The 12594-nt window shown below is 36.1% G+C and overlaps 1 protein-coding gene across 3 annotated transcripts in view; it reads left to right on the top strand.

Moving 5' to 3' along the window:
- The window catches only part of BLTP3B (bridge-like lipid transfer protein family member 3B), a 112562-nt gene that overhangs the window by 87021 nt on the left and 12947 nt on the right, over window positions 1–12594 (top strand). For all 3 annotated transcript variants that reach the window (XM_004053733.5, XM_055358752.2, XM_063694232.1), the window contains 5 exons: window positions 2554–2747; window positions 3065–4569; window positions 4852–5027; window positions 11360–11502; window positions 12286–12436. In XM_004053733.5, coding sequence (XP_004053781.2) covers window positions 2554–2747; window positions 3065–4569; window positions 4852–5027; window positions 11360–11502; window positions 12286–12436 — 2169 coding nt within the window. The remainder of the gene's footprint in view (window positions 1–2553; window positions 2748–3064; window positions 4570–4851; window positions 5028–11359; window positions 11503–12285; window positions 12437–12594) is intronic.

Below are 12594 nucleotides of genomic sequence, written 5' to 3'. Positions count from 1 at the left end.
AAAAAAGTTACAAAATTCCTTCCTTGCATTTTAAACTTGACCCCTATAGATACCTGGTAGTGGAATTGCTAGATTATGTTTAACTGTTTTTTAATTTAATGTTTTCTTAGAGAAATTTTCAAAAATAAACAAAAGTAGAGAATATAGTATGTTGCACCCTCATGTAGATGAGTTAATTTTCATTCTTCGTTATCTCTGTTTTGAACAATACTAAATGATCCAACTTTTATAATCTCTTAACTTTCCTTTTACCATTGTGAAAGTAACGTACACATTGTATTTTAACAATAAAGAAGAAAAAGCCAAAACAATGCTCGTACGCTTGCAGTTTTAGATATCTGCTCAAACGTAAGTATATTCATTTGTTAGGGTTGCTATAACAAATACCACAGACTATGCGGCTTAAACAACAGAAATTTATTGTCTCACAGTTCTGAGGCTAGAGGTCCGAGATGAAGACTTCAGCAGGATTATTTCTTCTGAGACTGCTCTCCTTGTAGATGGTCATCTTCCCCCTTTGTTTTCACATGGTCTTCCTTCTGTGTATGTGTGTATGTCCCTCCTGTTTGGTTCTTATAAGAATATGAGTCATAATGGACTAGGGCCCACCCAGTGAACTCATTTTACCGTAATTGTCTGTTTAAAGGCTTTAGCTCCAAATACATTCTGAGCTACAGGGGGATAGAATTTCAGTAAATGAATTTTGGAGGGACACAATTCAACCCATAGCAATAAGTATAGCATTGTTAGTCTTGTTTTTAATGCATGTATTTCTTTTACATATTTAATTTGCACCCTGCTTCTTTCCCTTCGTGATATCAGAATATTCAAAGTTTCTACAAGCTGCTTTTAAGTATTATTAACTACATACTAATCTGTTTTATAAGTAGACTTCTGTTGGAAACTGCATATAGATCTTTCTTTTTTTTTTTTTTTGAGACGGAGTCTCGCTCTGTCATCCAGGCTGGAGTGCAGTGGCGCGATCTCGGCTCACTGCAAGCTCCACCTCCCAGGTTCACACCATTCTCCTGCCTCAGCCTTCCCAGTAGCTGGGACTACAGGCGCCCGCCACCACGCCCGGCTAATTTTTTGCATTTTTAGTAGAGATGGGGTTTCACTGTGTTAGCCAGGATGGTCTCGATCTCCTGACCTCATGATCCACCCGCCTCGGCCTCCCAAAGTGCTGGGATTACAGGCGTGAGCCACCGCGCTGGCCCTGCATATAGATCTTTCTACTGCTTAGTGTCCTGGGTTCCTTTTTCAGTCCCACATCTGCTCTCAGGGTTCTTTCTGTGCTCTAGTCTTGGGCAGCATTTGCTTCCTAGTCTACTCTGTGACTACCATCATCAATCAATCTACGTTGAGATATTCCCTCTACTTCCTTTCCTTCCAGAGTGTGATGCAGTCTCTGCAGCGCCCACTTTATTTCTATTCCCAAAAGGCAAGCACCTCCACTTCACAATTGCATGTCTCTGATAGACTTAAATTGTAATTTTTCTCTGTTTGTATCTGTCTCATGTAATAAACTACGAACTTTTAAGGAAAAAGGACCATGCCCTATTTTTTTGTTTTCTTTGTGCTTAGGGTAAGACAGACAATGTAGTTGACATTCAGTGAATCTTAAAGGAAAGTGAATGAATAAATAAATAACATAAGCAAATAAACCATATTCAGGACATTGTTACAGTGTTCCCTCTCCACTGGTATCTCACACCTTTGATTTATTTTTCTTAAATTTAGTCTAAATGCTCTAGATATGCATAACTTTAGCTTTTGTAGGAATAAATATGTCTGAATTTTTAGAATAAAAGATCTTCAAGGTGCTCTGAAAACAAAATGTCTTTTATGGTAGAAAAATATGTATATTTCAGGAAGTGATATACCCTCTAATTGTAAATATTAGTTTATTTTAGGAGAGCTATGAAAGAGTGAATTCATTTTATTATTCAGGAGATACTTGGTTTTTACATTACTCCAAGCACTATTATAGGCCTTGATTAAAAGTGGGGAATAAATTTATGCACGGTCCCTCCTTTCAAGGAGAACCTGCTAGCATAGCACTTTCATAAGAAATTGGTTAACTTAGCTCTCTCATTTTAGAAGATATAGATTAAGATTCAGGTTGTAAAGTCTACAGAAATATGTGATCGAGGACCACTTTGATGTGATACTTCATCAAGAAGGTAATGTTTTTAGAAGTTTGCTTCTTGGTAAATACAACCTTAGGAAAGAAATTGAAACAGTGCTTCCTGTTTTATGCAGTTAGTTTTAGATTAATTTATATATTCAAAATATTCATGTGTTTTATATATTTATATGTTATAGATATTTTGAAATATTAAAACATTTTTTCAGTTAGGCATGGGAAATTTTTTTTGTCTATCTAAATGTGTTTGTTATCATTCACATGTATCACTTTGATTTTGTAAATAATACCTCAAATTTGTTTTATCTTAAGAAAGAATAAAACTGACTAAACATGTATTTTTTGTTCTCAGGGAAGATTTAGAACCATCCAATTAAAAATTTTTAAAAAACATCTTGTCTCCACAGTTCCATCTCCCAACCTCTATAGTCAGCTGAATGCACTACAGTTTACTGTGGATGAAAGAAGCATTCTATGGTTAAATCAATTTCTGTTGGATTTAAAACAGAGTCTTAATCAGTTCATGGCTGTGTACAAGTTGAATGACAATTCAAAATCTGATGAGCATGTTGATGTTCGAGTTGATGGCTTAATGCTAAAGGTATCATACAGACAAGTAGTAGTAATGATTTAATTTTGTTCTTTTTATTTTATGATTTATTTTGTGCATATATGTATGTTACATTGATTATTCATGTTATGTTTTTTAAAAAGATTCTCTTCTTAGTGGTCATGTAAGTCCCCTTTACTCAATTTAATAAGATTTGAGGGGAAGAGTTAGTGTTTTACGTCTTAATAGGAAAGTAGTATTTTGGGGGAAAGGTCAAGAAAAAGAATTTCTGAGCTAAGTCATGTTCTTTTATCTTCAAGATGTATGGATTTGCCAGCTGGATGAGATTAATTTTTCTTCTCTTCTAGTTTGTCATTCCTTCTGAAGTGAAATCTGAATGTCATCAAGATCAGCCATGTGCAATTTCTATTCAGAGTTCTGAAATGATTGCCACAAATACAAGGCACTGTCCAAACTGTCGACATTCTGACCTAGAAGCTTTGTTTCAAGACTTTAAAGATTGTGATTTTTTTAGTAAAACATATACCAGCTTCCCCAAATCTTGTGACAATTTTAATCTTCTACATCCAATTTTCCAGAGACATGCTCATGAACAAGATACCAAAATGCATGAAATTTATAAAGGAAATATTACCCCCCAATTGAATAAAAACACTCTTAAAACTTCTGCTGCCACGGATGTTTGGGCTGTTTACTTTTCTCAATTTTGGATAGATTATGAAGGGATGAAAAGTGGAAAAGGACGGCCAATAAGTTTTGTAGACTCATTCCCTCTTTCCATTTGGATTTGTCAACCAACAAGATATGCAGAGTCACAAAAAGAGCCGCAGACTTGTAATCAAGTATCTCTAAATACATCACAAAGTGAATCTAGTGATCTGGCTGGCCGATTGAAGCGGAAGAAGCTCTTGAAGGAGTATTATAGTACAGAGTCTGAGCCTTTGACAAATGGTGGTCAGAAGCCTTCTTCATCAGATACATTTTTCAGATTTTCCCCTTCCTCGTCAGAGGCAGATATTCATCTCCTAGTTCATGTTCATAAACATGTCAGTATGCAGATTAATCACTACCAGTATCTGCTTCTACTTTTCCTGCATGAGTCACTTATCCTGCTTTCAGAGAACTTAAGGAAAGATGTAGAAGCTGTAACTGGCAGTCCTGCTAGTCAGACATCCATTTGTATTGGAATTTTACTTAGAAGTGCAGAACTGGCTCTTTTGCTCCATCCAGTGGATCAAGCAAATACTCTTAAGTCTCCTGTTTCTGAAAGTGTGAGCCCAGTGGTACCTGATTATTTGCCTACAGAAAATGGGGATTTTTTGTCTTCAAAAAGAAAACAAATTAGTAGGGATATAAATAGAATTAGAAGTGTAACTGTTAATCATATGTCAGACAACAGATCTATGAGTGTTGACCTTAGCCATGTCCCTTTAAAGGATCCTTTGCTTTTTAAATCAGCTAGTGATACAAATCTGCAAAAAGGCATTTCTTTTATGGACTATTTATCAGATAAACATTTAGGGAAAATAAGTGAAGATGAAAGTAGTGGACTTGTTTACAAAAGTGGCTCAGGAGAAATTGGATCAGAAACAAGTGACAAAAAGGATTCATTTTATACAGATTCAAGTAGTATCTTAAACTACAGAGAAGATTTGAATATGCTTTCATTTGATAGTGATGGTAATCAAAACATATTTTCAAGTAGTTTAACTAGTAAAGGAAATGAAACCATAGAGTCCATCTTTAAAGCTGAAGATTTGCTTCCAGAAGCAGCTTCACTCTCTGAAAACTTGGATATCAGTAAAGAAGAGACCCCCCCAGTTAGAACACTTAAATCACAGTCATCTTTAAGGTAACAACATTTTATTGGCCTTTTTAAAAATTAATTTATTTTGTGGAGTGTGTGTGCCTATGAGTGTATTTTGTTTTGAGGCAGAAAAGCTCATGACAAAATATGGCATTGTTAACATGTAGAAGAGTAGATGTTTCAAAATATGAAAACACTTTGAGCTTATACGTTTAAATATAATTTCAGCTATGGATGCTATATACATACTTTAATTCTCTTAGAAGTATTTTTTAGATAGAATTCTTTTCTGTATATGTAATAACTTTCTAATAATTTTGTTAACAGTGGAAAGCCTAAGGAACGTTGCCCACCCAACCTGGCTCCTCTCTGTGTTTCTTATAAGAATATGAAAAGAAGCTCTTCACAAATGTCATTGGATACCATTTCACTTGACAGCATGATATTGGAAGAACAGTTGTTAGAAAGTGATGGAAGTGATAGCCATATGTTTTTGGAAAAAGGTAAAGTTATGATACGGCATAGGAATTCATATTACATACACACACCTTAGGAGAAAAGGGATGCTTTTAGTTATATTCAGTAATTGTTAACTGTACCCATGCTTTTTAAAGTTATTGAACATAACTAAAAATAACTGAATATTTCTACTTGTATTCAGTAATTGTTAACTATTAATAATATTTAGTTATTTTTAGATATATTCTAATTGTTCATTATAGCCCCCCAAAAAGACTTATTTACACATACATGGACTATACAAGAGTACCTAACTTTCCTCTAATGGTTGTTCCATTGTTTCTTTTAACCAGATACTCCTGCCTCTCTATGGCTGAGATCCAGCAATTATATGTATGCAGTCATTTAGACCGTAAAGCAGGCAACATTAAGGCTACCAGCCTCTATTACAGAGACTCCTATATTTGGAAATTTGATTAGGTGGGCTTAATTTGCATGGTGAATTCTACTGATTTACAAAATTAGGATTCTTTCACATATATGATAGTATATGGTGTAACTACATGATTTTCCCATTTTATTGAGAGACAACCAATGCCCCAGTAAAGACTGCTAGAAATGACTTAGAAGGTGTTAGTTGCATCTCCCTCATTAAGGCATTAAGGAGTTTGTAAACAGGAATTAGAAGTATGGGCCATAGTCAGAAAGTAGTTGCTGCAGACACAAAAACATAGGATACCAGAGGCAAATATGAATTTCTTTTTTTTTTTTTCTTTTTTTTTTTGAGACAGAGCTTCACTCTGTCGCCCAGGCTGGAGTGCAGTATTGTGATCTCAGCTTACTGAAACCTCTGCCTTCGGGTTCAAGCAGTTCTCCTGCCTCAGCCTCCTGAGTAGTTGGGATTGCAGGCGTGCACCACCATGCCTGGCTAATTTTTGTATTTTTACTAGGGATGGGGTTTCGTCATGTTGGCCAGGCTGGTCTCAAACTCCTGACCTCGAATGATCCGTGCACCTCAGTGTCCCAAAATGCTGGGATTACAGGCATGAGCCACCATGCCTGGCCTGAATTACTTTCTGTTTGAAAGGAAATAAGCCCACTGATTTAGATGAAAAGCTTAGATTAGATAATTAGTAACATAATAAATATAACAAGTATATAATAAGTAATAATATAATATGTATTATTGATGTAAGTACCATAGTGATAGCTACCATTTATTGCCAAGCAATGTCTGTTTTGTTCTATCACAGAATACCACAGACTGGGTAATTTATAAGGAACAGAAATTTATTTCTCACAGTTCTGGAGGCTGGGAAGTCCAAGATCAAACCTCATCAAATTGTAAGCGTTGCATTTTGCAGTCCTCTGGAGGTCAAGAGAAGCTACCTGAAGCCTCTTTTGTAAAGGCCTTAATCCCATTCATGTAGGGCCAAGCTCTCATGGGCTGATCACCCTTTAAAAGCCCTACCTCTTAGTACTATCACTTTGCCAACACATGAATTTCGAAGGGACACGTTCATACTGTTGCAGGTGCTTAAATAGTTTACTTCTTTTAATTCGAATGACAACTCTGTAATAATAGAAGCTAACATTTATTGAGCATTTACTTTGTGTTGGTACCATTCTGTATGCTTTGTATATATATTAATGAATTTAAACCTCACAATTCTGTCAATAGTATACTGTTATCTTCAGAGAGTGGTTAAATAACGAATCCAAAGTAACACAGCTAATTAGTGGTTTAAATTCAGACATAGAGCCTATTGTCTACTATGTACCTAATTGCCTCAACCCTGTGAGGTATAAGTGCTTATTCTTATCCTTCTTTTACAGATAAGGAAACTGAGGCTCATGAAGTTTAAGTAGTTTTCCCATAGTCACATTATTGTACCCAGAACTGGGATTGTCTTTCTTGTTATTCTTTTTTTTTTTTTTTGAGATGTAGTTTTTTTCTTGCTGCCCAGGCTGGAGTGTAATGACATGATCTCGGCTCACTGCAACTTCTGCCTCCTGGGTTCAACTGATTATCCTGCCTCAGCCTCCCGAGTAGCTGGGATTACAGGCACCCACCACCACGCCTAGCTAATTTTTGTATTTTTGGTAGAGATGAGGTTTCACCATGATGGCCAGGCAGATCTCAAATTCCTGGCCTCAGGTGACCTCCCATCTCAGCCTCCCAAAATGCTGGGATTACAGGTGTGAGCCAACATGCCTGGCCTCTTGTTTGTTATTCTAAGCTAATATTTACTATACCAGTTACTATTTTAAGCATCTTACATGTATTTAATCTTCAAATAAATTGAGGTAGGAACTGTTATCTTTATTTTAAAGGTGAGGCAAACAAAGCCTAGGGAGGTAAGCAGCTTGCCCAAAGTTATGCAGGTAGTAAGTGGTAGAGTTTAGCATTTGAACCCAGTTAGTCAGACTTCAAAGTCTGAGCTCTTCTGACACAAACATGTCTTCTTAAAAAAATTTACTCTTTACATAAGTCAGAGAAAAATCTCTCTACTAGATTCCAGTTTACTTTATCTTGGTGGGAGACACTAGTCAGTTTACCTTACATGATAGATGATATTTAATAACAACAATAGCAAACATTTATTAAACCACCATTAGTCATGTTGCCAAGTGCTATAAAACACATTAATTTATCTAATCCTTAAGACCATCATATGAGGTGGTTATTATTATTGATCACTTTTCTATAGATTTAGAAACTAAAGCTTAAAGAAATAAGGTATCTAGTCCAAAAGTTATAGCCAGGAAGTAGTAAGAGGCAGATTTGTCAGCTAGTCTGACTGATGAGCCCAAGTTTTTAACCAGCCATTAAGCTATTCTAGCTCCCCAGACTTGGGGAATGTGTACCATACATAAACAAAAATTCTCTGTCTAACTCTGTTATAATTCATAGCAATCTTCTTTCCAGCATATCACTTAAATGTAGAAGAGGTACTAATATGTGTCATGAAAATCTATTCTAGATTCGCAGATAACTCTAGTTCCCCTGTGCCCCCTTTATGATTTAAAATCCTACCTTAATAGAGGATTTTTGTCCTATGATCAAAATATATTTCAAAAACAATGTTCTTCTGGCAGATAACCCTACTTAATCTGAAAGCATCAGTGATTTTATTATTTCTAATAATTAAATAATAAGTAAAAGTGACTACCACTCAATGTGGAAAACTTGGAAAATACAACCACAATTTGGAGAGTAAAATCACCAAAAAGTCTCACATTCACAATATATCAACTGTTATTTATTTTATGAATTTGTATATGTACTCATATATATGTATGTTTGCTGTCATATTATGTATTTGGCTTGTAACCTACTTTTTAATCATCTGTAAGTATTCTCTAATATTATTTAAACTCCTTTGAAAATATTTTTAAGCCTATATAAAATTGTCATAAGAATGTACCATAGCCTTTTAAAGATTTCCCTGATGTTGGATGTTTAGATTGTTTATAATTTATCAGTTATAAAAGTGCTATAATTATATTATTGTTCACAAATTTTTGTCTGCATTTTTGATGACTATCTTAGATTCCAGCAGTAGACTATTTTTAGGATCTTAAAAAGTGTGGACTTTGTGTGTAACATTTTAATGATATACATTCCTGGTTCTTTTGAACAGTGACTTATTTTTATGTCAGGGTCATTAATTTTCATTGGAAGGAGACTCTTGGTATTTTGTTTTGTTTTAATTTTACAAGAAATATATGAGTATTCTCTCATTTAAAAAGGAGAATAAGGGAGATACTAATGTGATATCTTCAATTTTTTACTCTAGGCATTTCCATAAACCAGATAATATGGAAATGCCTAGAGTAAAAATTGAAGTTATCACCTTAGTATCATATCACCCTTACTGTCTCCTTGATATCATTCCCCACTGCAGAAGTAACTACCATCAACTTTTGGTGTATATGCTTCCAGGCTTTTATCTATGTATTTTTATATACGTGTGTGGGTGTGTCAGATACATACAAAGGTATGTGAATACAAAAAGATATGTATGTGCATGCGTGCATGTATACATATTTGTGAATGTATGTACATATTTATGAACACATATAAACACATAACTGGACTATCAGCCTACCTCTGGTCTTTCCACATCTCTTCTTATCGATTTGCAGTTCATTCTTTATTCTGTAGCCAAAATATATATATATTTTTGATACCAAGTCTCACTCTGTTGCCCAGGTTGGAGTGCGGTGGTGTGATTTCAGCTCACTGCAACCTCCGCCTCCTGGGTTCAAGTGATTCTCCTGCCTCCTCAGCCTCCTGAATAGCTGGGATTACAGATGCGTGCCACCACACCCGGCTAATTTTTGTATTTTTAGTCGAGATGGGGTTTTACCATGTTGGCCAGGCTGGTCTTGAACTCCTGACCTCAGATAATCCACCCGCCTCGGCCTCCCAAAGTGCTGGGATTATAGGTTTGAGCCACTGTGCCTGGCCAGGCAAAATACTCTTTTAAAAAACACAAATTTGGCCGAGCGCAGTGGTTCACACCTGTAATCCCAGCATTTTGGGAGGCCGAGGCGGGCGGATCGTGAAGTCAGGAGATGGAGACCATCCTGGCTAACATGGTGAAACCCCGTCTCTACTAAAAATACAAAAAATTAGCCAGGCATAGTGGCACATGCCTGTAGTCCCAGCTACTCAGGAGGCTGAGGCAGGAGAATCGCTTGAACCCGGGAGGCGGAGGCTGCAGTGAGCAGAGATCGCACCACTGCACTCCAGCCTGGGCGACAGAGCGAGACTCTGTCTTAAAAAAAAAAAAAAAAAAAAAACAGAAAAGAAAAAATAACAACAACATAGATTTGATCATGTCGTTTTCCACTGTACTGCTGATAACTTGTAATTGCTTTAAGGCTATTAAGTTAAAATCCTTAACATTACTGACAATGCTCTGTGTGATGTGGCCCCAGCTTACTTTTTCTGATGTTTTCCGATGTGCTCATTATACTTCAGATGGATCATAGTTTATTTCAGTCTTTATGTCACTTTCTTTACTGTGATCAACTTTTCCATCTCAAGTCTGTTGTACCTGTTTCTGGAATGCTCTTTTTCTTTCCGTTTATTTTATTATTTTTAATTTTAATTAGAGTGGTTAAGGATAACTCTTCGCTTTATTTTTCCCACTCATTATTTTATCCACTCAGTGTTTTTCAGAGTGTCTTTTTGCTCTCCTTGCAATTATTCTTTTCCATGTAAATTTTAAAAAAATTTGTTTAGAGGGGGCCAGGCACAGTGGCTCACGCCTGTAATCCTAGCACTATGGGAGGCCAAGGCAGGCAGATCACTTGAGGTCAGGAGTTCGAGACCACCCTGGCTAACATAGTGAAACCCCGTCTTTACTAAAAATACAAAAATTAGCCAGGCGTGGTGGCGCGTTCCTGTAATTCCAGATACTCGAGAGGCTGAGGCAGGTGGAGGGTGCAGTGAGATTGCACCACTACACTCCAGCCTGGGCAACAGAGTGAGACTCCATCTAAAAAAAAAAAAAAATGTAAAGGGAATCTTTTTTTTTTTTTTTAGATGGGGTCTCACTCTGTCCTAGAGTGCAATGCAATGGTGTGATCTTGGCTCACCGCAATCTCTACCTCCTGGGCTCAAGTGGTCCTCTGCCTCAGCCTCCCGAGTAGCTGGGACCACAGGCGAGTGCCACTACGTCTGGCTAATTTTTTGTATTTTTGGTAGAGATGGGGTTTTGCTGTGTTGCCCAGGCTGGTCTTGAACTCCTGGGCTCAAGTGATCGTCTCTCCAAAGTGCTGGGATTACAGACATGAGCCACCACACCCAGGCTTGTTCACTTTAGTGGAAATATTATTTTATCAGGGATGTCTTCTTAACCCCTGATGACGTTAGGAACCCCTTATGAAATGCCTTTATTAGCCCCTCATACCACAAATGTATTCACAGGTATCTTCCCTGGGCCATTTTTTTAATAATGTATTGAGCACCTACCACATTTCCAAGCACTATGTTAGAAGCTGACTATAGAGTAGTAAATACAATAATAAATTGAGACTTATGTTTTGTATGTCTTTAGGTTTTCTTACCTAATTTTTCTATTAATTCATTTTTATGGCATTTTTTAAAAGTATTGATTTGTGATGGCTACTGAATTTTTAAAAAAATTGTCTTTTACCACAGATAGTTTGAGAAATATTGAATTATAGCACATTCATTGTTTGCTAACTAATTACAATCTAATTTTTCTTGGTCCATTTTTTAAAGGAGGCAATGCTTGAGAAAGAGTTGAAGGGATAGTCCATTTTTGTTAAATAAGCATACAGTGTTAGATCATGTGTAAAACTGACTTTAATTTATTAATTTACTTTTGTGTTATTTCAGGAAATAAAAAGAACTCAACTACAAATTACAGGGGCACAGCAGAAAGTGTGAATGCTGGTGCAAACCTACAGAATTATGGTGAAACTTCTCCAGATGCCATCAGTACAAATTCAGAGGGTGCTCAGGAAAATCATGATGACCTGGTAATAATCATTTCAGAGAGATTCTATGAAGATAAATGCCACCAACTTTATTTCATATTTGACATGTATATATTTTGAGACATTCATATATAAAATGAATTCTTAGATGGTGGGCAATTCATTTTGCAGCTTTTGTTCTTGAAAATGCCTCCCCCCAATCAATTGTTTTTACTTTGATTTTACTTTTCTAAATTTGTTTTATTCATATTGAGGAGTGGAGGCTCTTTCTTTTTTCTGTATTGCTTTTTGTGTTTTTATTTTTATTTTTTTAGAGACAGGATCTCACTCTGTTGCCCAGGCTGGAGTGCAGAAATGTATCCATAGCCCACTGCAGCCTTGAACTCCTGGGCTTAAGTGATCTTCCTGTCCCAGCCTCCCTAGTAGCTGGACACACCTAGTAGGTGCACACCTAGTAGGTGCACACCACCACACCTGGCTGTTTTAAATTTTTTTGTAGATATGGGGTCTCACTGTGCTGCCCAAGCTAATGGTTTCTTTTAAGCCCTCCTGATGCAGTGAAATACTTGTGGGAGACTTGAAAAATATATTATGTCTAGCTTTTAATGAAAAACATTTTACAATCCTTGTGACCTAATTTTTTTTTAAGTAAATGAAAGGTTTTCGCTATAATGTAACAACCGTGTTCTGTAGGTCACAAGTATACTTTTGGTCTGGTAGGTCACAATTGTATTTTTAGAGGGTAATGGTAGTTTCCTATATTATTTCTTAAATTTTGCTTTGAACTGCTTGGCATACTAATATTATTTATGCAATCATTAATAGATGTCCGTTGTGGTATTTAAAATTACTGGTGTTAATGGGGAAATTGACATCCGAGGGGAAGATACAGAAATCTGTCTTCAAGTGAACCAGGTGACACCAGACCAATTAGGCAATATCAGCCTTCGGCATTACCTTTGTAATCGTCCAGTTGGTGAGTTTTTTTTTTTTTAATTATTTTTCATATACAATGGTTTAATATGTTTTAACTTTTATATATGTCTCACCAGCAATCCTATCTTGGCTATAATTGAATTCAAGGAAAATTACATTTACTTATTATTATAATTATTATTTGTAGTTAGTGGTTTT

This window comes from Gorilla gorilla, chromosome 10 (assembly GCF_029281585.2).
Source record: "Gorilla gorilla gorilla isolate KB3781 chromosome 10, NHGRI_mGorGor1-v2.1_pri, whole genome shotgun sequence".
NCBI lineage: Eukaryota > Metazoa > Chordata > Mammalia > Primates > Hominidae > Gorilla > Gorilla gorilla.
The sequence above is the reverse complement of the archived record's forward strand: the minus strand, read 5'-3'. Positions and strand labels throughout refer to the sequence as shown.